This window comes from Salmo salar, chromosome ssa10, assembly GCF_905237065.1.
Source record: "Salmo salar chromosome ssa10, Ssal_v3.1, whole genome shotgun sequence".
Taxonomy (NCBI): domain Eukaryota; kingdom Metazoa; phylum Chordata; class Actinopteri; order Salmoniformes; family Salmonidae; genus Salmo; species Salmo salar.
The window spans coordinates 106,948,382-106,975,406 of NC_059451.1; the positions used below are offsets into that span (position 1 = coordinate 106,948,382).

Sequence of the window (27,025 nt, forward strand, 5' to 3'; positions counted from 1 at the left end):
TACTAAAACACTTTAGTATCTCCCTTGATCCTAGGTCCTGGCAGAGTTGTGCAGACTCAGGACAATGGAGCTTTGGAGGAATACCCAGATTTAAAGAGGAGTCTGTAATTTGCTTTCTAATGATCATGATCTTTTCCTCAAAGAAGTTCATAAATGTATTACTGCTGAAGTGAAAGCCATCCTCCATTTGCGAAGGCTGCTTTTTAGTTAGCTTTGCGACAGTATCAAAAAGAAATTTCGGATTGTTCTTATTTTCCTCAATTAAGTTGGAAAAATAGGATGATCGAGCAGCAGTAAGGGCTCTTCGATACTGCACGGTACTGTCTTTCCAAGCTAGTCGGAAGACTTCCAGTTTGGTGTGGCGCCATTTCCGTTCCAATTTTCTGGAAGCTTGCTTCAGAGCTCGTGTATTTTCTGTATACCAGGGAGCTAGTTTCTTATGACAGATGTTTTTAGTTTTTAGGGGTGCAACTGCATCTAGGGTATTGCGCAAGGTTAAATTGAGTTCCTCGGTTAGGTGGTTAACTGATTTTTGTCCTCTGACGTCCTTGGGTAGGCAGAGGCAGTCTGGAAGGGCATCAAGGAATCTTTGGGTTGTCTGAGAATTTATAGCACGACTTTTAATGCTCCTTGGTTGGGGTCTGAGCAGATTATTTGTTGCAATTGCAAACGTAATAAAATGGTGGTCCGATAGTCCAGGATTATGAGGAAAAACATTTAGATCCACAACATTTATTCCATGGGACAAAACTAGGTCCAGAGTATGACTGTGGCAGTGAGTAGGTCCAGAGACATGTTGGACAAAACCCACTGAGTCGATGATGGCTCCGAAAGCCTTTTGGAGTGGGTCTGTGGACTTTTCCATGTGAATGTTAAAGTCACCAAAAATTAGAATATTATCTGCTATGACTACAAGATCCGATAGGAATTCAGGGAACTCAGTGAGGAACACTGCATATGGCCCAGGAGGCCTATAAACAGTAGCTATAAAAAGTGAGTGAGTAGGCTGCATAGATTTCATGACTAGAAGCTCAAAAGACGAAAACGTCATTGTTGTTTTCTTTTTGTAAATTGAAATTTGCTATCGTAAATGTTAGCAACACCTCCGCCTTTGCCGGATGCACGGGGGGTATGGTCACTAATGTAACCTGGGGGTGAGGCCTCATTTAACACAGTAAATTCATCAGGCTTAAGCCATGTTTCAGTCAGGCCAATCACATCAAGATTATTATCAGTGATTAGTTCATTGACTATAACTGCCTTGGAAGTGAGGGATCTAACATTAAGTAACCCAATTTTGAGATGTGAGGTATCACAATCTCTTTCAATAATGGCAGGAATGGAGGAGGTCTTTATACTAGTGAGATTGCTAAAGCGAACACCGCCATTTTTAATTTTGCCCAACCTAGATCGAGGCACAGACACGGTCTCAATGGGGGAAGCTGAGCTGACTACACTGACTGTGCTAGTGGCAGACTCCACTAAGCTGGCAGGCTGGCTAACAGCCTGCTGCCTGGCCTGCACCCTATTTCATTGTGGAGCTAGAGGAGTTAGAGCCCTGTCTATGTTCGTAGATAAGATGAGAGCACCCCTCCAGCTAGGATGGAGTCCGTCACTCCTCAACAGGCCAGGCTTGGTCCTGTTTGTGGGTGAGTCCCAGAAAGAGGGCCAATTATCTACAAATTCTATCTTTTGGGAGGGGCAGAAAACAGTTTTCAACCAGCGATTGAGTTGTGAGACTCTGCTGTAGAGCTCATCACTCCCCTAACTGGGAGGGGGCCAGAGACAATTAATCGATGCCGACACATCTTTCTAGCTGATTTACACGCTGAAGCTATGTTGCGCTTGGTGACCTCTGACTGTTTCATCCTAACATCGTTGGTGCCGACGTGGATAACAATATCTCTATACTCTCTACACTCGCCAGTTTTAGCTTTAGCCAGCACCGTCTTTAGATTAGCCTTAACGTCGGTAGCCCTGCCCCCTGGTAAACAGTGTATGATCGCTGGATGATTAGTTTTAAGTCTAATACTGCGGGTAATGGAGTCGCCAATGACTAGGGTTTTCAATTTGTCAGAGCTAATGGTGGGAGCCGTCGGCGTCTCAGACCCCACAACGGGAGGAGTAGAGACCAGAGAAGTCTCGGCCTCCGACTCCGACTCGCTTAATGGGGAGAACCGGTTGAAAGTTTCTGTCGGCTGAATAAGCGACACCGGTTGAGCATTCCTACAGCGTTTCCCTCCAGAAGCCATGAGAAAGATGTCCGGCTGCGGGGACCGTGCGAGGGGGTTTATACTAACGTTACTATCTGTACTTACTGGTGGCACAGACGCTGTTTCATCCTTTCCTACACTGAAATTACCCTTGCCTAACGATCGCGTCTGAAGCTGGGCTTGCAGCACAGCTATCCTTGCCGTAAGGCGATCGTTCTCCTGTATATTATAAGTACAACGACTGCAATTAGAAGGCATCATGTTAATGTTACTTAGCTTCGGCTGTTTGAAGTCCTGACGAACCATGTCCAGATAAAACCTCCGGGGATGAATGAAAAAAGTTGAGTGAGGAAAAAAGTTGAGTGAGGGAAAAAGTAAAAATATACGGTAATGAAAAAGTAAAAAACCGTCAGGTATCAAAGTAAGATCGGCAACAAAAACGCACAGCAGCGTAAACAAGTCTGCAAGTTGTGACCGGAAACACTCACCACCAGTTCCAGCTCCCCGTAGGAAGCCTCCAGTGATGATCAATGGTCCGAAGCCTCCAGTGATGATCCATGGCCCGGAGCCTGTAGTGATAATCCATGGCACGAAGCCTCCAGTGATGATCCATGGCCCGGAGCCTGTAGGAATGATCCATGGCACGAAGCCTCCAGTGATAATCCATGGCCCGGAGCCTGTAGGGATGATCCATGGCACAAAGCCTCCAGTGATAATCCATGGCCCGGAGCCTCCAGTGATGATCCATGGCACAAAGCCTCCAGTGATGATCCATGGCGCGGAACCAGTAGTGATGATCCATGGCACGGAGCCTGCAGCGAAGGTCCCCAGTCCGGAACCTACAGCGACGCTCTCCAGTCCGGAGCCTCCAGCGACGCTCTCCAGTCTGGCGCCTCCAGCGACGGTCTCCAGTCCGGAGCCTCCAGCGACGTTCCCCAGCCCGGAGCCTCCAGCGACGCTCCTCAGCCCGGAGCCTCCAGCGACGCTCCTCAGCCCGGAGTCTCCAGCGACGCTCCTCAGCCCCGAGTCTCCAGCGACGTTCCGCAGCCCCGAGTCTCCAGCGACGGTCCGCAGCCCCGAGTCTCCAGCGACGGTCCGCAGCCCCGAGTCTCCAGCGACGGTCCGCAGCCCCGAGTCTCCAGCGACGGTCCGCAGCCCCGAATCTCCAGCGACGGTCCGCAGCCCCGAGTCTCCAGCGACGGTCCGCAGCCCCGAGTCTCCAGCGACGGTCCGCAGCCCCGAGTCTTCAGCGACGGTCCGCAGCCCAGAGTCTTCAGTGGCGGTCGGCAGTTCAAAGCCTCCGGCGCTGATCCACGGTCTGGCTCCTCCAGCGACACAGAAGCGGGGGGATCAGCGGACGGTGTGGGAGCTACGCCCCGAACCAGAGCCGCCACCATGAGTAGATGCCTGCCCGGACCCTCCCCTATAGGTTCAGGTTTGTGGCCGGGAGTCCGCACCTTTGGGGGGTACTGTCATGCCCTGAGAGAGTCGTTTTTCTCTGTTTGGTTAGGTCAGGGTGTGACATGGGGTGGGCATTCTATGTGTTGTATGTCTATGTTGTTTTTTCTTTATTGGCCGAGTATGGTTTCCAATCAGAGGCAGCTGTCATTCGTTGTCTCTGATTGGGAATCATACTTAGGCAGCCTTTTCCCCACCTGTGTTTGTGGGTTATTATTATTTCTGTGCGTGTTGTGTGTGTATACGCCACAGTTGCGTTACATTTCTTGCTGTTTACCTGTTTATTGTTTTGGTTCGGTTTTCTTCAAATAAAGATGTGGAATTACCGGCACGCTGCGCCTTGGCTCATATATGACAGGGAATTTGAAGATAGAGAATGTGACAATAAGACACTAATAAGACACTAACTGCTGGTTATATCACAGCAAACAAACAAACAAACCTTACACCTTACCCAAAGGAACCACAAGAATAATTTCAATTAAAATCATTGATGTAACTGTACCTTGTTGTAGCTGCCGTGCTCGTCGTCATAGCCTGCATTCTGAGGAATTCCGTGAGAGGCCTTGATCTTCTTAGTCTCCAGACCCAGGAACCAGATCTCTGAGTAGTCCATGATCTCCTGCTGCTCAAACTCTGTCAGACGCCCTTGGAAGTACCTCAGTGCCTCTGTGGGAGACATGGGCAGCCTCTGTCCTTTATAAAGCTTTGCCTCCTCCAGCTTGTTGCTGAGACCCTTGGTGGTGATAGAGTCAGACACGTTCTCCACTGAGGAGCCAAACCATGTGGAGAACTGGGAGGAGGGCTTTGGTCTCTCATCCTGCCAATCACAAAAGGGATCAAGAGGTCAGTTGATCTGTCCTTTCAACCCTTTGGCTCTGTCACTAAGCGTAACCCTGATGAAACGGCTCTCACTTCCTTTGACATTACTGGGATATTACATGTCAGCTGAGCGGCTTCACCTGAAGATGTATAAACTACCAAGGACTTACTATCATGTACAATTTACATGTGCATTTACAATTGACAACTGGAGTCAAGTTAACTACTTTTGGAGGCCAACAGTATAGTGTGACACAGTGTGAAATGTAGCCTCACCTGGTGTGTCTGGTAGTTGTTCTGCACCCCCTTGTTGGCGATGTGGGGCAGGATGCTATCGGACTGCTGGTGGTGGAGTTTGGCATTGCTGACAACAACCTGTATAACTGCGGGCTCCAGCTGGGGCAAGGTCACTACGCCCGAGTTCAATTTCTTCAAGAGACAGAGAAGGATTCAAATAAATAAAGGGTTTTTAAAATATGCAGATGAAAACATTAAAAGTATAATAACATTTTGTATCGTCATAACTAGTCTCACTTGCCAGACCCATGGTGCTCTAACCCCAGTTGTGTCCGCGTTACAGCGACTGTTGGAAGAGACTATGTGATCACATAGTCTATGGACAAGGTTGGGAAAAAGGAGGGAGAGGGGGAGTTGGAGGGAGAAATAAAGGGATGTAGAGAGTGCTACATCCATTCTAATTGTGGTGGCTCGGGTAACCAGGACCCCCAGGGTTGAGGATGAAATGACTCAGCAGGGTGAGTGTGAGGCGGGGACAAAAGCCTGGAGACTGGGCCATGACAGTCTGTCAGCGCTAGCTGCTGCTGTGGGGGACCTGAACTGGAGCAGGCCTTTCTCTAGCTGCCATGCTGCTTGCTGTAGGAGCACGTTTACATATGTCACTGGCTGCCTTGCAGGCACAGCTAAACGAACGATGGGGAAAGGAGACCTCTTACCTAAGCTACGACAGGGATCATGAGTTTATTGTAAAATTGTACATGCCAGTAAAATATTGAATGACTTCATACATGGTAATGGCAATGTATCTGCCGATATAACTAACATGTAAATACATAGGCATTATTTTGGACAGTTATTGTAAAGTGGAACCAGTAGTTCTTTATCCCTTTGCTTTGGTAACAGCAAGCACAGAAGCACAAAAAAACAGCTCAGTCTATACATAGCAGTGATATTTAATCGCACGTGCACAGGCTGTTGCAGTAGCCTCCAACTTAGTTATGACGCATAGAGACACAGGCTAAATATAGTTCCAAGCACCTGCTACAACAAGCAAATGGTAAATACAGTATATGGTAAATACAGTATTATACCAGCACACAACTGGAGTCAGGGCAGGCTGATTAGGTAATCAAAAGAGAACCATCATGTTCTCCCAGAAGCTTAGCTGGTGTGTAAAACCCGCAAATTCAGCCAAAGAAAGAGGTGGAATGGGTTTGCACTCCCAAAGATGTCACATAAAGCTTACTTTATAATTTTTTACTGCATCAAGGATAGTGTACACAGATGTTTTGAGTTTACAGCATTCTTCAGTGTGTAGGTACAATTTCCTTTAATTCAAAACAGCATTTGTGTCACGTCCTGACCATAGAGAGCTCGTATTTTTCTATGGTAGAGTAGGTCAGGGCGTGACTGTTTTTTTGTTGTTGTCTAGTTTATTTATTTATATGTTTGGTTCTAGTTTCTTTTTTCTATGTTGGGGTTTTTGTCTAGTTTACATTTTCTATGTTGTGTTCTAGGTTATTTTTTCTAGGTTGGGGTTTTCATATGATTCCCAATTAGAGGCAGCTGGTCATCGTTGTCTCTAATTGGGGATCATATTTAATTAAGTTGTTGTTTTTCCCACTAGTGTTTGTGGGAGATTATTTTGAGTTTATGCATGTAGCACCTCTTTGTCATGGTTTGTTGTTTTTGTTTATAGTCTGTCTTGCATAGTTTCACATAGAAATAAAGATGTGGAACGATACACACCTTGGACTCTTTCATACGACAATTTGTAAAGAACAACAGATGACCAGCAGGCTGATTAGGTATACTCTTAGAAAAAAAGGTGGTATCTAGAACCTAAAAGAGTTATTCGGGTGTCCCCTTTGAATAACCCGTTTTGGTTCCAGGTATAACCCTTTTTAAGTTCCATGTAAAATTCTTTACACAGAGATTTCTACATGGAACCCAAAATAGCTCTACCTGGAACCAAAAAGGGTTATTGGAACCCTTTTCCTAAGAGTGTAGGCTACTATACTGTGTTCTTAAACACATCCTGGTCTATTGACAGTGAGGACTGCTTTACGTTCATCACTGTAAATGGAAGGCCAAAGTCATCCCCTTGAGTTGTCATTCACCAACAACATTAAACATTTACTCCAATAGCATGAGTTAGCTAGGGTAGTGACGTTTGGTGGAGTGAAGGGGGAGGCCACTGCACAGACAGCAAGATACAGGATTGAAAGAGAGTGGGTCTGTAGGGGCTCAAATGCTCTACAGGTCAGGGGTCACCAGTGAGTAAAGGCTCACCTGTGAATAGGGTCGGTTGGTTCCCTGTTGGGTCTGGAGCATGTGTGAGTGGGGGAAAGCCTCTCCTCTAGAAGACTGTGGAGGAAAGGAATATGGGAGACTTCACTTAACATTACATTTACACATAGAACTTCTCTACACCTGTATAAGTCAGTGTGTGGGCGTTGGATGCAGCATTGCCAAGGGAATCTCTCTCAAATCAGATTCAGTTTTAGTTAAATAGATTCAATATGACTCATAACATGGGTTGGCGCCCCCCCTTGGGTTGTGTCGTGGCGGAGATCTTTGTGGGCTATACTCGGCCTTGTCTCAGGATGGTAAGTTGGTGGTTGAAGATATCCCTCTAGTGGTGTGGGGGCTGTACTTTGGCAAAGTGGGTGGGGTTATATCCTTCCTGTTTGGCCCTGTCTGGGGTATCATCGGATGGGGCCACAGTGTCTCCTGACCCCTCCTGTCTCAGCCTCCAGTATTTATGCTGCAGTAGTTTATGTGTCGGGGGGCTAGGGCCAGTCTGTTATATCTGGAGTATTTCTCCTGTCTTATCCGGTGTCCTGTGGGAATTTAAGTATGCTCTCTCTAATTCTTTCTTTCTCTCTCGGAGGACCTGAGCACTAGGACCATGCCTCAGGACTACCTGGCATGATGACTCCTAGCTGTCCCCAGTCCACCTGGCCGTGCTGCTGCTCCAGTTTCAACTGTTCTGCCTGTGGCTATGGAACCCTGACCTGTTCACCGGACGTGCTACCTGTCCCAGACCTGCTGTTTTCAACTCTCTAGAGACAGCAGGAGCGGTAGAGATACTCTCAATGATTGGCTATGAAAAGCCAACTGACATTTCCTCTTGAGGTGCTGACTTGTTGCACCCTCGACAACTATTGTGATTATTATTATTTGACCATGCTGGTCATTTATGAACATTTGAACATCTTGGCCATGTTCTGTTATAATCTCCACCCGGCACAGCCAGAAGAGGACTGGCCACCCCTCATAGCCTGGTTCCTCTCTAGGTTTCTTCCTAGGTTTTGGCCTTTCTAGGGAGTTTTTCCTAGCCACCGTGCTTCTACACCTGCATTGGTTGCTGTTTGGGGTTTTAGGCTGGGTTTCTGTACAGCACTTTGATATATCAACTGATGTAAGAAGGGCTATATAAATAAATTTGATTTGATAACAAGTCATCGAGGTCTGAATCTGCATTATGAATCGCATATTTTTAATAACCAAAACTGATGAACTTTAAAGTATCTCTGTGAATGAGGAGAATAAATAGCCTGATTGTTGCTGGTGGGTGTTTCAGGTCCAGCACAGCGGTGGGTCTCACAGATAGATACAGTAGTGAAGTAGGATTACTACCATGCAACCAAAGATGATGCACACTCTCCAAAATTAGAGTATCTTATGCAATTAGCTACCACAGTAGCAATGGTCTCTTTATCATCCGTTTTTCAACAAGATACATTCCTTTACTAGAGCATAGGCTTGTTAACACTCTGATGTTCTATGAAGAGTGTAAGGGTGTGGTAATGATGGTGAGAGTAGAGGGCTGTTTTAGCCTGGCACCAGAGAGACACTAGCGGTTCTGGGGGAAGGGGGGGGGGGCAGTGCCCCTGTGACAACAATTTTGGACCCCCTTGTGGGCCCCCCTAAATGTGGAGTATGAAATCATTTTTACATAACACATTTTTGCTATCGTTCTTTTTTTACATCCGTTATTAGACAGTGGCAATGCGGAACATGGTCTTTTGCCTGCTAATGCCTGCAATGCAGTGAAGAAAACTATATGACAACAATAACGTCTAATGTAACTGGCCCCTCTAACAGTACAACTGGCCCCAGCTTGGCCCCCCCAGTTGAAATGGTCTAGAACCGCCACTGCAGAGAGATCCTTCACTTCCTTTCACAAAGCCCAATTCAGTCTGATGCTAGGCTTCATGGGGTCATATGAGTCACTGAGATTCTATTATCTCTGGTGCCACTGTGGCAGAATAGCCAGTTTTACACATGCCTTAATCAGAGGGGAGTGTGTCAACTAACACAGTGTGTTGAATGAGAGACACCATATGGGTGGACTGAAACATCCAGCCCAGATGAGCACAGGCAAAACTCAGAGAGCCAGAGAGGGTTAGACAACGGCTGCTTGGTTAGCGGAGCAGATTGAGAATGGACTTGACCTAAATAACACTATTGGATTAAAAGGTCCGAAGAATAAAACAGTGGAAAAATATACTGTTTCTCATGAGTTCACTAAATAAACATCCATATGCTCTATATTCTTTATGAAATGGCCAATTGCCTCTTACTGACCCATATGTGTTCCTTGGTGAGAATATGACCGTATTTTGATTCCCATACAGGGCAATGTATAAAAGGATTTGGCATGGGAAGACTTAGAGTAATGGAACACCAGTGCCCACCTAGGATTGCCTTCACATTGGCTCGGTTTGGAATCTGAACAAGTCAGCAAACACTCATTCAAATATGAACACATGCAGGATTCACGTGTAACACAACCAATCCCCTGGGTGGATTGTGAGAGTGAGGGTTGTACTGCGATGTCGGCCACTGTAGTAGGGCACTAAACAGGTACTGTACATCTGCTTACTGTAAGCAGATACAATCCCAAAACCGCTCATCCATTTGAAATGGGCACTCAGCAGACGGGGATTCAAACCAGCGACCGTTCAGTTACTGGCCCAAAGCTCTGAAGAGCTAGGCTACCTGCCACCAATTCTAAGCACGCAATACCTCTGTGTTCAAAGGGCAATAATTTGTCTTATATAGGCCTACTGTAGTATTACAATAGTCCTGTATCTGATAACTGAAGTCACTTTTTTTCTGAGGTCACTTGTAGTGTTATGATATGTGTTACCCTGTATTTCTACTTGGGTTGTGGTCACGAGAGGGAGGTGTGCTGGGGGTGTGCTCATCCCCTGAGGGAGGTGTGCTGGGGGTGGGGGATGACCCACCCCCACCCCTGAGGTGTTATCAAGGGTCTGGGTGGGTCAGTAGAGCAATGATGCCCAGAGCAACAAAGAAGCTGCCACTAGTTGCAGTGCACATCTCACTGGATACTGGAAATAGCTTTTGGATTGTTGACATCATGCAGGTCCTTGAAAGGGAACACAGTATTCCTAATATGTCTTTTCTGAGACTCGCACGACACCGGTTACAGAACAGCATGAGGAAAGTAAAGCTTCAACTCCAATGGTAAGGAACGTATTGCAAATATTGAATTGGCAGCAAATGGAAACAACTGTCTAAGAGTTGATAAGCATCAACAACGGATGAAGTTTTAGTAGCTATACAGAAACGTACACATTTTTTGCTCATGAAAGTAGAGCATCAATCCCACCCAGAAAAGCTGACTGAGAGTCTCAAACTTGACACAGAGAAAATACACTGACTGATTTATAGATGGCTGCTGATCAATGTGACAATGATATTGCAAATAATAAATGACAGATGTCAACAAGGGTAATGTTATTTGTAAAACGTGGATGAAAGAGTTGCTGTTTTCCTGTCCTTGGTCATGTGTGATACTGTTTATGGTAAATCTATAGAGCTTCTGTCAACACCATGAATCTAGCCATAAAGTAAGTGTAGACTAAAATAGTTATGGATCATGTTTATCTTTAATACCTTCTCAGATAATCATAAGAACCCATAAGCAAACTACTAAATGGGTCATAATATTTAGCCCCTACTACTGTTTACTTATCATAATATTCTGTCATTGAAATCAGTGGGTAACGTTCAGTGGAAAAGAAAAGTGAATCTTCATACAATTAATGTCAACCACAAACCTAATATTAAATCAGACTTCAGTGGCATAAAAAATACATAACTGTCTGATGTTCAAGCGAATGATAAAATAAAAGACAATAAGAGAGAAAACATAAATGCTGTAAAAAACTGCATTGTCAACATATGTAACCTAAAGATTGAAATAAATAACGGATTATATGGATATAGATACTCAAAATGGATTATTGACCTCACCTTGTTATTAATTTCGGGAAACATACCGCTTTGAATGTAGCCTACGAGTGAAAGTAACTACTGTAAATTCCAGGTAAATGCAAGTCGCGAGCACATCTTCAAAAGTCCAGACGGCTTGTCACGTTCAGATTCTCTTTAACTTAAGCAGCCCAAGTCAAACTGTAAATTCCCGGTTAGGCTGCATATCGTCACCTACATTGGACTAACACTCCTAAAATTCAGTAGTGGCCGGTGAGTGTGCGCCATTGTGCGCACAGTAGCCAATAGCCTACCGCAGAGGCTGCATCCCTGTGGATAGACTACACAGACGAGCTTCTCACATTGCAGTCCTGATGTATTCAGAGATGATGATGTCTCTCACATTTTCTCACCTCACAATTTACCATTCACAGATCATTTCACACATTGCTATAACATTTATTGGGTCAGACTATTGCAATAAAAACTCTGTATTGAGGCATAATCACAGTTGACCCGAGATGGGGCAGACGCTCTTTTTGTAAACACTGTGAATCTTACATTAACCCCTATAAAGCTTTCTCCTATTTCGACCCTAACACGTGATAAAGATTTGATGAAATTGTAGGTTTGCACTGGCAGACACAAACAACAGTAAAGGCTCACTGAATTTCATCTCTCCCTGTGTGTCACGCATGCACACATGTACACAAAATAAACCAACTGACAATGCAAAGCCTGTTTCATAATAGGTTATACAACTTGATAATATGTCAAAGGTTTTAGAACACCTACTCATTCAAGGATTTTTCTTTATTTTTACTATTTTCTACATTGTAGAATAATACTGAAGACATCAAAACTATGAAATAGCACATATGTAATCATGTAGTAACAAAAAAAGTGTTAAACAAATCAAAATATATTTTATATTTGAGATTCTTCAAATAGCCACCCTTTGCCTTGATGACAGCTTTGCACATTCGTGGCATTCTCTCAACCAGCTTCACCTGGAATGCTTTTCCAACAGTCTTGAAGGCCAGCATCCCAGAGTCGCCTCTTCACTGTTGATGTTGAGACTGGTGTTTTGCGGGTACTATTTAATGAAGCTGCCAGTTGAGGACTTGTGAGGCGTCCGTTTCTCAAACTAGACACTAATATACTTAGTTGTACACCGGGCCTCCCACTCATCTTTCTATTCTGGTTAGCGCCAGTTTGCACTGTTCTGTGAAGGGAGTAGTACACAGCGTTGTTGTCACGATCGTCGAAAGGAGTAGAAGTGCAGCGTGTGTGTCGTTCCACATTTTATTTACACTGTGAAACTATGCAATACAGAAACATAAACTAAAGAACAAAACAACAAAACAACAAACCGTGACGCAGAGGTGAAACATACACGACTCAAAAATAATCTCCCACAAACCCAGGTGGAAAAAAACCCTACTTAAGTATGATCTCCAATTAGAGACAACGAGGACGAGCTGCCTCTAATTGGAGATCATCCCAAACAAAACCCAACATAGAAATACAAAAATAGAAAACATAGAATAGAACAAAGAACTACAAATCTCGAATGCCCACCCAAATCACACCCTGACCTAACCAAAATAGAGAAACAAAACATCTCTCTCAGGTCAGGGCGTGACAGTTGTACAAGATCTTCAGTTTCTTGGCAATTTCTTGCATGGAATAGCCTTCACTTCTCAGAATAGACTGACGAGTTTCAGAAGAAAGTTATTTGTTTCTGGCCATTTTGAGCCTGTAATTGAACCCACAAATGCTGATGCTCCAGATATTCAACTAGTTTAAAGAAGGCCAGTTTTATTGCTTCTTTAATCAGAACAACAGTTTTCAGCTGTGCTAACATAATTGCAAAAGGCTTTTCTAATGATCAATTAGCCTTTAAAATTATCCACTTGGATTAGCTAACACAACGTGCCTTTGGAACACAGGAGTGATGGTTTCTGATAATGGGCCTCTGTATGCCTATCTAGATATTCCGTAAAAAATCTGCCGTTTCCAGCTACAATAGTCATTTACAACAAGGCTGGGCGTCCTGTCAGCGGGACACCTGTCGACAACATCTGGTTGAAATTGGAGGGCGCGCAATTCAAATAAATAATTGTAATATTAAACATTTATGAACATACAAGTATCTTATATCGTTTAAAAGCTTACATTCTTGTTAATCTACCTGCATTATCTGATTTACAATAGGCTTTACAGCGAAAGCATACCATGCGATTATTTGAGGACGGCGCCCCACATCAACATATTTTTCAACCAGCACAGGCTTCATAAAATCACAAATAGCGATTAAATACATCACTTACTTTTGAAAATCTTCCTCGGTTTGTAATCCCAGGGGTCCCAGCTACAACATGAATGGTCGTTTTGTTAGAAAAAATCCTTCTTTATATCTCAAAAAGTCTGTTTAGTTGGCGCCATCGATTTGAGTAATCCACTTGTTCAACATGCAGAGAAAGGAATCCAAAAAGCTACCGCTAAACTTTGTTCAAACAAGTCAAACTACATTTCTATTTAATCGTCAGGTATCCTAAATTGTAAATAAACTATAATATTTAATACGGAAAGAAGTATGTTCAATAGAAAAGTAAAATTAGTAAGCGCGCCAACAGACTGATATTGTACCGGGACTCTTTCTACAAAAATGTACAATTCTTGCTCGTTTTTGAAGAAACAAGCCTGAAACAATGAACAAAGACTGTGGAAGCCATAGGAATTGCAATCTGGGAGCTGGAATTACATAGAACCCATAGCTTTCCATTATAAGAGCCTGGGAGCTAAAAAAAACAACAATTTCCGGTTGTTATTTCTTTGGATTTTCACCTGCCATATCACTTGTGTTTTAGTCTCATACACAATTTGAACATTTCTTCAAACTACAAAGTGTTTTCTATCCAATGCTACCAATTATATGCATATACTGGCTTCTGGGCCTGAGTAACAGGCAGTTTACTTTGGGCACATAAGCCAGGCGGAAATTGAGAAAAATAGACCCTATCCCTAACAATAATGTCTACACTGTATTTATGATCAATTTGATGTTATTTTAATGGACAAAATCTTTGCTTTTCTTTAAAAAACAAGGACATTTCTAAGTGACCCAAAACTTTTGAACAGTAGTATATATTTGATTGTAATGAACACGAGGGGAGACAGAGAGCTGGTTTCAAGCGCAGGGTACAGCAGGTGTTTATTGCAAAGGACCACAGGGGAAGGCAGGTAGCTGGGTCCAGGGGCAGACAGAAGGTCATACACAGGAGGTCCAAAAGGGCAACAGTACAGGCAGGGAAAAGGCTAGTAACATAATCCAGGAGATCAGGCAATAGGTAGAAAACAGGAAATCCAATAGGATAAAGTACAGGCAGGGAATAGGCAAAAGGCGTCATTAGTGAGTCGGGCAAAATGTATCATACACGGGAGGAGTAAATCCCGGGAAACCCAGCGCTCCGAAAGACGTGTCACAAAACAAACAATACCTCACAGTGATGGGGTGCAAAGAACTGAACTAAATAGTGTGTGATAATGACATACAGGTGTGTGAACAGGTGATCAGAATTCAGGTGATTGGGATCTGAAGAGTGAGCTGCGTTCAGGGGATCTAGGTGTTTGAGAGTGTGAGCTGGAAAGTGAGCTGCGTTCAAGGGATCTACGTGTTTGAGGGTGTGAGTTGGAAGCAGACGTTACAATGATGATCAGTATGAGTTGTCCTATGCTGGAAATGAACTTCAATGGAGGCTTATTATGTACCAGCACATAAATGCTTGTAGGTGCACAATAAAATCACCCCATCTCTTATACTGACCCTGGAAACAGCATGTTTTATTGGCGTAATGGGAGACAACAAAACGTGGTGTCCTTCACACCCAAACTTCAATGATGTAAGTGTAAGATGTTTTTCCATTGTGACATAGGGCCAAGACTGAGTCACTAATCACAGATGGGGTGAGGCAGGTCAAAACCAAATCCATCCCCTTACACAATGAGGAAAGCTGCAGATGAATATGATTGTAGATGTTATACAACACAAGGGCTCTCCAGAAATCAGACAGGGCTAAGAGGATGATCTGTCCCTGCTGGAGAGTGCTCTGACCTTCAGCACAATTGGACTCAGTGATGTCGTAGGTCTACTGTACCCTTTGTCAGACCTGTTGGAACCGGGCAGCTCTCAAGTTCCTCCTGATTTAAAACTTCCAGAACCACCGTGCGCTGCATTAGCAGGCTTAATTTACACTGGAGAACATTTAAATGAGCCAAGGATGATCAATTCTGGTCCTAAACAATAAGGTTTAAGTGGAGAGTGAGGGACTTAAAATAATGCAGATTGATCAGGGGTTAATTTGGGATGTTGTCGTTGGTGGTTGCTTTTCCATTATCCTTTTTTACATGTACAGTACCAGTCAAATGTTTGGACAAACCTATTCATTCAAGGTTTTTCTTTATTATTTTTTTTACTATTTTCCACTTTGTAGAATAATAGTGAAGACATCAAAACTATGAAATAACACATATGGAATAATGTAGTAACCAAAAAAATGTAAAACAAATCAAAATATATTTTATATTCTTCAAAGTAGCCACCCTTTGCCTTGATGACGGCTTTACACACTCTTGGCATTCTCTCAACCAGCTTCATGAGGAATGCTTTTCCAACAGTCTTGAAGGAGTTCCCACATATGCTGAGCACTTGTTGGCTGCTTTTCCTTCACTCTGCTGTCCAACTCATCCCAAACCATCTCAATTGGGTTGAGGTCCGGTTGATTGTGGAGGCCAGGTCATCTGATGCAGCACTCCATCACTCTCCTTCTTGGTCAAATAGCCCTTACACAGCCTGGAGGTGTATTTTGGGTCATTGCCCTGTTGAAAAACAAATGATAGTCCCACTAAGCCCAAACTAGATGGGATGGTGTATCGCCGAAGAATATTGTGGTAGTGTGTGCCTTGAATTGTAAATAAATCACTGACAGTGTCACCAGCAAAGCACAACTGATTGGCTCAAACATATTAAGAAGGAAAGAAATTCCACAAATTAACAAGGCACACCTGTTAATTGAAAATGATTCCAGGTGACTACTTCATGAAGCTGGTTGAGATAATGCCAAGAGTGTGCAAAGCTGTCATCAAGGCAGCTACTTTGAACAATTTGTTTAATACTTTTTGGTTACTACAGGATTCCATATGTGTTATTTCATAGTTTTGGTGTCTTCATTATTATTCTACAATGTAGAAAATAGTAATAAATAAATAAAAACCCTTGAATGAGTACGTGTGTCCAAACTTTTGACTGGTACTGTACATCTATTCAAACCCCAATGTATGGTTTCTTCCATCGAACGGCAGTAGGAGTGACTTCTTCCTGAATACGCCAGCATAATCCCAGAAATCTTGTCATCCAGAGATATTACTACTGTTCTGTCAAAATATGCTTCCTAGACATCTAAAACTAAACTTTAATCTCCTATCAGTAGAACACCTTATAACAGCACAGTTATCTGATCAATAGGACTGGAAAGTATACATCTCACATATTGCTTATGATGAGACAGATTGATATTAGTTATAATTAGCTTACACATCAGACAATAATAATTTGACCAAGATCCTTGCACAGCACTTGGTGTCAACCAAATAATAAAACAATACTTGAATCACAGCACAGCACAAAAAATCTGCACTGGTATATAATGATGAGATAAGCTAAACCAAGGCAGCAGTGTCTCCTACTACTTCAGCACTGTGGTCGTTATCTCCTGTAATTAAACACCCCTGTTCAAGCACTTTGACCATCAACACCCCCCCCCCCACCCCCCTCATCAGCTCAGTCTCTTCCTAAAATCTCTTCCTTTTCCCAGTTCATAAAATCCTTATTTACATTGCTTGACAATTAGTAGACAAATGTAGTCCATAAAGGAAGTCAAATTCGAAACTTCGGTTCATTCGCAACGTTTAGAGCTAAAGCATTACAATGGTCTAGTAATAAAACTAAAAGTGCCACGTATTTCTCAACAACGTGAAAACAAATCCACTGTACAACAGACGAGTCTGTTAATGTCTCAGATAGTAACAGAGGATGTTGTTAATGATCAAACACCAAGTAAATAAGCCACAGAGCTGCCAGAGTTCACAGGGGAGAGAGACAGTCATTACGCAGTGTCTTCTATCACCCAGGTGACTAAGTATAGTTTACTGACGTATAGCTAGCTGAAGCAGAACAAGTCACTGTGCAATTTCCTGGAATCTGCATTTACCTATCATAATCACTGGAAATTCACCAGATGTATAACATCACGTATAATTAACATTTACCAGAGTTTAATTTACTTTTGTTGCTAATCAAATGACCACCAGTGCATCGACTGAAAATAGCTCCATATCAAAACAGAGAGCAAGCGAGAGAGAAGAGATAGAGTGATAAAGATGGTGTGATTGAGGATAAGAGAGCCTCAGTTTACCCTCTACAGTAAACCCATCTATGTAACGCCCTCTGTGCCATGAATTACCTCATGTACCTCAGGCTGGACCCTCCTGTTCCTGCGTCCCTGGCTGCCCCAGCAGCCCTGGAGGAGGTTAAAGCCACAGCAGGCAGGAGAGGTCCTGTCTCCCCCCATTATGAAGCTCCTCCATGCTGCCACGCCCACGCCACACCTCAGCCCCACCACACCCAACTGGAGAGGGCTCTTTTAGAGATTAGGGTCAGATCACCACAGATGCTGTTCCTTAAGACCCGTTTTACAAAAACCTTCCTTATCTTCGCCACACGGGTAATGTAGATATTCTTGTAGCACTCCTAAACAAGACTTCCTCTGGTAGTTCACATGGTGGAACTGGTCGAACAGAAGCTGGTCTGAGAAGGGTGGCTCCCTGTACCATCTGTATCAGCCCTGGGCTTCCTCATCAATTTCCTACCTTCTTCTCTCTGGTCCAGGAGACAGGAAGGCAGGCAGGCAGGGAGGGGATGCTGCTACTGTGCTTGGTGAGGGAGGAGGACGCTGACGTGTGGTGGGGGCTCAATGAAGGACCCATTCTGAACCGGAGATGTAGCAGCATGGGCCTGGCGCTGGCTTCCTGTGAGAGGGGCCTCTTGGGGAGGAGGAGTGCAGGTGACAGACCCCTCTGCCTCCCAGGTGGGCTCTTCATGGGGCTGTGGAGTCAGACGGGCGCAGGCAGAGCACTAATAGGGTTCCCAATTGGCCTGGCTGACGCTGGAGACAGAACCACTAGAGCTGTCCTATTCCCCCCTCCTCCTGGAGACAGAACCACTAGAGCTGTCCTATTCCCCCCTCGTCCTGGAGACAGAACCACGAGAGCTGTCCTATTCCCCCCTCCTCCTGGAGACAGAACCACGAGAGCTGTCCTATTCCCCCCTCCTCCTGGAGACAAAACCACTAGAGCTGTCCTATTCCCCCCTCCTCCTGGAGACAGAACCACTAGAGCTGTCCTATTCCCCCCTCCTCCTGGAGACAGAACCACTAGAGCTGTCTTATTGCCCACCTCCTCCTGGAGACAGAACCACTAGAACTGTCCTATTTCCCCCTTCTACCACCTGCTCTGCTGCAAGCCCCTGGGATGCTGCCGCCTTGCTGACAAACAGCGCAGAGATGAAACATTATCCTGGTGCCTGCCATGCTGCCAGCCTCCACTGCAGCAGCTAGAGGCTGCTCAGTCTACACCAGGACAGAGCACAGAGGAAGACTCAAGAGGATGACTCTGACGGTGCTTTGTAAAAATAGGTGGTTAGAGTCACTAAGCCTAAACTAACCTCCAATTAAACGTTACAGAAGATGGTCAATAGGTCTACAGGTGAGAAACTCTGTGTGAATATATTTTACCTCATCACTTCTAAGGCCTGAAATCCAGGCGTCACTTTAGTTTGCAGTTGTTTCAGCGTGCTGTATGTGGGTCTTTCAACTGACTTCCATGACAGCTTGCCTTGCAAAGGAACATACCTAAGCAGATTCATCTTGTTCTATTTTGGTCTCTGCGTACTCAATAAGCACTTGCAATGAGTAATGTGTCTACCATGGTCAAAATCTACTGTATGTCTGTGACTATGTCAATCAAACGATAGCTATTGTTTATTGGTTGCTTGAAAAAGCTGCTATTCTCTACTAACGTCATCAGGATTACTGGAGCATTGCCGAAGTTTCACCCAAGGCTGCCACTCAGTCTTTGTTCCTCCTCACACAGCCTCACACAGCTTTACTAAATCAAAAACACTTGAACAGACTGCTGAACTCCTAGGGCCTGGGTGGGAACTGAACTCTCTGGGGCTTATAGGTGGGAACTCACAAGTCAGTCAGTCAATCAGTTAGTCGGTCGGTCGGTAAGTCAAGCAGGGATGGGACTCATGGGAGGGGAGGGAGTGAACAGCAGAGAGAGAGGGCCTAGTTGGCCAAACCTCTCAAACTCAGAGCCAGAGGCCCTAACCAGCAGCCTGTTGTGGCTCCGGCACCGTCAGGTGACACAGCACAGACCGTATACAGTGCAGGAGACACCGCACAGACGGTATACAGTGCTTTCGAAAGTATTCAAACCCCTTGACTTTTTACACATTTGTTTATGTTATAGCCTTATTCTAAAATTGATAAAATAAAAAATGTTCCTCGTCAATTGCAAAACAACACCCCATAATTACAAAGCGAAAACAAGTTTTAGATTTGTTTGCAAATGTATTACAACTAAAAAAATGAAATACGTTATTTACATAAACTACCGTTAAAAAGTTTGGGGTCACTTAGAAATGTCCTTGTCTTTGAAAGAAAAGCACATTTTATGTCCATTAAAATAACATCAATTTGATCAGAAATACAGTGTAGACATTGTTATTGTTGTAAATGACTATCGTAGCTGGAAACGGCTGATTTTTTATGGAATATCTACATAGGCGTACAGAGACCCATTATCAGCAACCATCACTCCTGTGTTCCAATGACACGTTGTGTTAGCTAATCCAAGTTTATCATTTTAAAAGGCTAATTGATCATTAGAAAACCCTTTTGCAATTATGTTAGCACATCTGAAAACTGTTGTTCTGATTAATGAAGCAATAAAACTGGCCTTCTTTAGACTAGTTGAGTACCCGGAGCATAAGCATTTGTGGGTTCGATTACAGGCTCAAAATGGCCAGAAACAAAGAACTTTCTTCTGAAACTCGTCAGTCTATTCTTGTTCTGAGAAGTGAAGGCTATTCCATGCGAGAAATTGCCAAGAAAATGAAGATCTTGTAAGATCTTGTGCTGTGTACTACTCCCTTCACAGAACAGCGCAAACGGGCTCTAACCAGAATAGAAAGAGGAGTGGGAGGCCCCGGTGCACAACTGAGCAAGAGGACAAGTACATTAGAGTGTCTAGTTTGAAAAACAGATGCCTCACAACTCCACAACTGGCAGCTTCATTAAATAGTACCCGCAAAACACCAGTGTCAATGTCAACAGTGAAGGGGCAACTCCGGGATGCTGGCCTTCTAGGCAGAGTTGCAAAGAAAAAGCCATATCTCAGACTGGCCAATAAAAAGAAAAGATGAAGATGGGCAAAAGAACACAGACACTGGATAGAGGAACAATAGTCATTTACAACATTAACAATGTCTACACTGTATTTCTGATCAATTTGATGTTATTTTAATAGACACAAAATGTGCTTTTCTTTGAAAAACAAGGACTTTTCTAAGTGACCCCAAACCCAATATATATATACTGCTCAAAAAAAATAAAGGGAACACTTAAACAACACAATGTAACTCCAAGTCAATCACACTTCTGTGAAATCAAACTGTCCACTAAGGAAGCAACACTGATTGACAATAAACTTCACATGCTGTTGCGCAAATGGAATAGACAACAGGTGGAAATTATCGGCAATTAGCAAGACACCCCCAATAATGGAGTGGTTCTGCAGGTGGTGACCACAGACCACTTCTCAGTTCCTATGCTTCCTGGCTGATGTTTTGGTCACTTTTGAATGCTGGCGGTGCTTTCACTCTAGTGGTAGCATGAGACGGAGTCTACAACCCACACAAGTGGCCCAGGTAGTGCAGCTCATCCAGGATGGCACATCAATGTGAGCTGTGGCAAGAAGATTTGCTGTGTCTGTCAGCGTAGTGTCCAGAGCATGGAGGCGCTACCAGGAGACAGGCCAGTACATCAGGAGATGTGGAGGAGGCCGTAGGAGGGCAACAACCCAGCAGCAGGACCGCTACCTCCGCCTTTGTGCAAGGAGGAGCAGGAGGAGCACTGCCAGAGCCCTGCAAAATGACCTCCAGCAGGCCACAAATGTGCATGTGTCTGCTCAAACGGTCAGAAACAGACTCCATGAGGGTGGTATGAGGGCCCGACGTCCACAGATGGGGGTTGTGCTTGCAGGACGTTTGGCATTTGCCAGAGAACTCCAAGAATGGCAAATTCGCCACTGGCGCCCTGTGCTCTTCACAGATGAAAGCAGGTTCACACTGAGCACATGTGACAGACGTGACAGAGTCTGGAGACGCCGTGGAGAACGTTCTGCTGCCTGCAACATCCTCCAGCATGACCGGTTTGGCGGTGGGTCAGTCATGGTGTGGGGTGGCATTTCTTTGGGGGGCCGCACAGCCCTCCATGTGCTCGCCAGAGGTAGCCTGACTGCCATTAGGTACCGAGATGAGATCCTCAGACCCCTTGTGAGACCATATGCTGGTGCGGTTGGCCCTGGGTTCCTCCTAATGCAAGACAATGCTAGACCTCATGTGGCTGGAGTGTGTCAGCAGTTCCTGCAAGAGGAAGGCATTGATGCTATGGACTGGCCCGCCCGTTCCCCAGACCTGAATCCAATTGAGCACATTTGGGACATCATGTCTCGCTCCATCCACCAACGCCACGTTGCACCACAGACTGTCCAGGAGTTGGCGGATGCTTTAGTCCAGGTCTGGGAGGAGATCCCTCAGGAGACCATCCGCCACCTCATCAGGAGCATGCCCAGGCATTGTAGGGAGGTCATACAGGCACGTGGAGGCCACACACATTACTGAGCCTCATTTTGACTTGTTTTAAGGACATTACATCAAAGTTGGATCAGCCTGTAGTGTGGTTTTCCACTTTAATTTTGAGTGTGACTCCAAATCCAGACCTCCATGGGTTGATAAATTGTATTTACATTGATTATTTTTGTGTGATTTTGTTGTCAGCACATTCAACTATGTAAAGAAAAAAGTATTTAGTAAGATTATTTCATTCATTCAGATCTTGGATGTGTTATTTTAGTGTTCCCTTTATTTTTTTGAGCAGTGTATTTTATATATATATATATATATTATATATATATTATATTCTCCTATCACAGCCATTTAACTATGTAACTGGTTTAAAATCACCATTGGCCTCATGGTGAAATCCCTGTGCGGTTTCCTTCCACTCCGTCAACTGAGTTAGGAAGGACGCCTGTATCTTTGTAGTGACTGGGTGTATTGATACACCATCCAAAGTGTAATTAATAACTTCACCATCATAAAAGGGATACTCAGCGTCTGCTTTTTTTTTTACCCATCTACCAATACCAATAATATGTCCAAATACCTCCTTTTTGTTTGCGCGTTCAGTTCACTATTCCAAATGCAGAAGGTGCATGCACTAAGTCCAGACGAAAAGTAAAAAAAGTTGCATTACAGTTTGTAGAAACATGTCAAACGATGTATAGAATCAATCTTTAGGATGTTTTTATCATAAATCTTCAATAATATTCCAACCGGAGAATTCCTTTGTCTTCAGAAATGAAAAGGAACTCAGCTCGCTCTCACGGCTGCGCGCATGACTGAGCTCATGCCATTTTTATGCATATCCTAGCTTCTGGGCCTGAGTAACAGGCAGTTTACTCTGGGCACCTTATTTATCCAAGCTACTCAATACTGCCCCCAGATCCCAAAGTTAATGCCGCATCTGCGCTGTTTACAGTCATCATCATGACTATATTCTGCATAATTCCAACTTGCTTTTTGATGACCCTGGGCAATGCAATCAATACTCAGTATCAATAATATACTAGACAGACAGATATGGTACAGAAACCATATCCATACCCTTGCTCTGAGCAGAGAAGCTGCAGCAGTACTGTGATAGCCAATCGATATCAGCAACATTGTGCAGGACAAATGTGAATGATACAGCAGATTTAGTCCATTCATTCAACTCTCCTGTCTTTGCCATGCCCCTGCTAAGCTGCGCTCTTAAAATACACCTGAATACAATGGGAGTTTTTCCATGCAGGGAAAATGACCGCCAGCTGAGTGTAATTAGGAAAGGATGTTAATGTAATGGGGTTATGGTAGGTGGACGGCTGTGATCTCGAGGGGAGTCCAACAGTAAGCACTCAACTGTTGTGAAGGGGAAAATGAGTGCAATAGGCTACACTGTATGTCTTCTGACAGAGAATGTATTTTGTTGGTTCTGTATTGCATTAAGGAAAGCCTGCAATCTCAATAATGCTTGGTTAATAACACACACACACACACACAGTCATTTTACAAAGCAAAGATCAAGTGTACTGTATGTTACAATTTCTTATACTTCAAATAAGCAAAATGGAACAATAGTGCCATGAGTAACAATACATATTCTTCTACATTGGAATACATTTTTTCAAACAAAACAACCTATTTCATGAGCTCAGAGGCACGACTTTCTACAGATTCACTACTGTACAGTAGTATCCTGAACTGCAACACTGTTTCACTTTCGATGGCAAATGTCACACTCCTTGAAGCCTAGCTTCAGCAGTACATACCCCAGTAGGTCAGTAGTTCCCTGGAGGTCTTACCTCAGCATCACCCTTGTCCTCACCCAGGGGCTGCTCTCCCTCCTGGGTATGTGACCCAGCCCACGGCCCCATGTCCAGCTCCGGTTGCCCCAGACAGAGTGAGAGGTGTAAGGGAAAAGCAGGTGAGATAGACCCCAGGAGAACTGGCTCCCTGTCTTGAGGTAGATGGTTCAGACTGAGGTCTGAGGCTGGGATGAAGGTTGGCGGGGTAGAGTGGGCTGGGGAGGTTGAAGACACTAGCAGCATTGCTGGCCAGCTCTAATAAACCCTACAGTATCATGTGAAATTTGTCACTGGTGGTGACCTGGCTGCCCCAGACAGAGCACCTAGCTGACCCAGGAACCTGAGGATGGAGCAGTGAGTGATGACAGCCTAATATCCCTCTGTATGGCCCTGGACCAAGTCGTCTGATGGATACCCTGAGGGGCTTTAGTGCCACAGATATTAGGGGACCACGATAGTTGATTATTTTACATTGGAATTGTGTATGTCCAAATTGAGAATAATGAATCGGTTGACAATAGGATCAGTTACTGCTCCAATGTGTAGTGAATGATTTGTGGTCATCATAGCCTCCTCTGCCAGTCTGTACCATTATTGGAGGGCCTGTTGTCCGGACCTCTGGCAGTCTCTATGGGTGTGCCACAGGGTTCAATTCTCGGGCCGACTCTCTTCTCTGTATACATCAATGATGTCGCTCATGCTGCTGGTGATTCTCTGATCCACCTCTAAGCAGACGACAGCATTCTGTATACCTCTGGCCCTTCTTTGGACACTGTGTTAACTAACCTCCAGACGAGCTTCAATGCCATACAACTCTCCTTCCGTGGCCTCAAACTGCTCTTAAATGCAAGTAAAACTAAATGCATGCTATTCAACCGATCGCTGCCCGCATCTGCCCGCTCGTCCAGCATCACTACTCTGGATGGTTCTGACTTAGAATATGTGGACAACCACAAATACCTAGATGTCTGGTTAGACTGTAAACTCTCCTTCCAGACTCACATTAAGCATCTCCAATCGAAAATTAAATCTAGAATCGGCTTCCTATTTAACAACAAAGCATCCTTTACTCATGCTGCCAAACATACCCTCATAAAACTGACCATCCTACCGATCCTCAACTTTGGCGATGTCATTTACAAAATAGCCTCCAACACTCTACTCAACAAATTGGATGCAGTCTATCACAGTGCCATGCGTTTTGTCACCAAAGCCACATATACTACCACCACTGCGACCTGTATGCTATTGTTGGCTGGCCCTCGCTTCATACTCGCCGCCAATCCAGGTCATCTATAAGTCTCTGCTAGATAAAGCCCCGCCTTATCTCAGCTCACTGGTCACCATAACAGCACCCACCCGTAGCACGCGCTCCAGCAGTTATATCTCACTGGTCACCCCCAAAGCCAATTCTTACTTTGGCCACCTTTCTTTGTAGTTCTCTGCTGCCAATGACTGGAACGAACTGCAAAAATCAAAAAGTTGGAGACTCATATCTCCCTCACTAGCTTTAAGCACCAGCTGTCAGAGCAGCTCACAGATCACTGCACCTGTACATAGCCCATCTGTAAATAGCCCATCCAACTACCTCATCCCCATACTATATTTATTTATTTATCTTGCTGCTTTGCACCCCAGTATCTCTACTTGCACATTCATCTTCTGCACATCTACCATTCCAGTGTTTAATTGCTATATTGTAATTACTTCGCCACCATGGCCTATTTATTGCCTTACCTCCCTTATCCTACCTCATTTCCACACACTGTATATAGACTTTTTGTACTGTATTATTGACTGTATGTTTGTTTATTCCATGTATAACTCTGTGTTGTTGTATGTGTCAAACTGCTATGCTTTATCTTGGCCAGGTCCCATTTGTAAATGAGAACTACTAAATGACGTAAATGTAAATAGCCTACCTGGTTAAATAAAGGTGAAATAAAAAATAAATTACAAAATTGGACACTCTCCTTGGACAGGTGACAAGCAGAGGAGCAATGTGTCACCCAGGTAAGATGAGCATCATGATGTCACCACCAGCCCTTCTTTCATGTGTTAGAACTCACACACCTGTCACCTTCCACAACAGACTCTGCAAATAAAATCAAAGTTGATTGGTCGTGCACACATATTTGCAGATGTTATCACATGTACAGCGAAATGCTTATGTTTCTAGCTCCAACAGTGCAGCAATACTTAACAATACAAAACAACACACATCATCCAGAAAAATACTCAAATAAGGTATATTGGATGAGCCCCGACTAGAATACAGTATATAAAATCAAATCAAATGTTATTGGTCACACACATACAGTACCAGTCAAAAGTTTGGACACACCTACTCATTCAAAAGGGTTTTCTTTATTTTTTACTATTTTCTACATTGTAGAATAATAGTGAAGACATCAAAACTACAAAATAACACATAAGGTATCATGTAGCAACCAAAAAAGTGTTAAACAAATCAAAATATATTTTATATCTGAGATACTTCAAAGTAGCCACCATTTGCCTTGATGACAGCTTTGCACACTCTTGGCATTCTCTCAACCAGCTTCATGACGTAGTCACCTGGAATGCATTTAAATTAACAGGTGTTTCTTGTTAAAAGTTAATTTGTGGAATTTCGTTCCTTCTTAATGCATTTGAGCCAATCAGTTGTGTTGTGACAAGGTAGGGGTGGTATACAGAAGATAGCCCTAAAAACCAAGTCCATATTATGGCAAGAACAGCTCAAATATGCAAAGAGAAATGACAGTCCATCATTACTTTAAGACATGAAGGACAGTCAATGCGGAAAATGTCAAGAACTTTGAACGTTTTTTCAAGTGCAGTCGCAAAAACCATCAAGCGCTATGATGAAACTGGCTCTCATGAGGACCACCACAGGAAAGGGAGACCCAGAGTTACCTCTGCTGCAGAGGATACGTTCATTAGAGTCAACTGCACCTCAGAAATTGCAGCCCAAATAAATGCCTCACAGAGTTCAAGTAACAGACACATCTCAACATCAACTGTTCAGAGGAGACTGCGTGAATCAGGCCTTCATGGTCAAATTGCTGCAAAGAAACCACTACTAAAGGACACCAATAAGAAGAAGAGACTTGCTTGGGCCAAGAAACCCGAGCAATGGACATTAGCCCGGTGGAAATCGGTCCTTTGGTCTGATGAGTCCAAATTTGAGATTTTTGGTTCCAAATGCTGTGTCTTTGTGAGACGCAGAGTAGGTGAAT

At 44.0% G+C, this 27,025-nt stretch overlaps 1 protein-coding gene across 4 annotated transcripts in view; it reads right to left on the reverse strand.

Moving 5' to 3' along the window:
* Nucleotides 1–27,025, reverse strand: part of dyrk4 (dual-specificity tyrosine-(Y)-phosphorylation regulated kinase 4) — a 51,590-nt gene that overhangs the window by 9,076 nt on the left and 15,489 nt on the right. For 2 of the 4 annotated variants that reach the window (XM_045688345.1, XM_045688346.1), the window contains 3 exons: nucleotides 7,023–7,097; nucleotides 4,770–4,922; nucleotides 4,177–4,491 (listed from right to left, as the gene is read on the reverse strand). In XM_045688345.1, coding sequence (XP_045544301.1) covers nucleotides 4,177–4,491; nucleotides 4,770–4,922; nucleotides 7,023–7,064 — 510 coding nt within the window. In that variant the 5' untranslated portion in view covers nucleotides 7,065–7,097. Of the gene's footprint in view, nucleotides 1–4,176; nucleotides 4,492–4,769; nucleotides 4,923–7,022; nucleotides 7,098–11,018; nucleotides 11,296–27,025 lie in introns of those variants that run through there. The other 2 variants (XM_014125234.2, XM_014125235.2) reach the window with 2 other exon arrangements.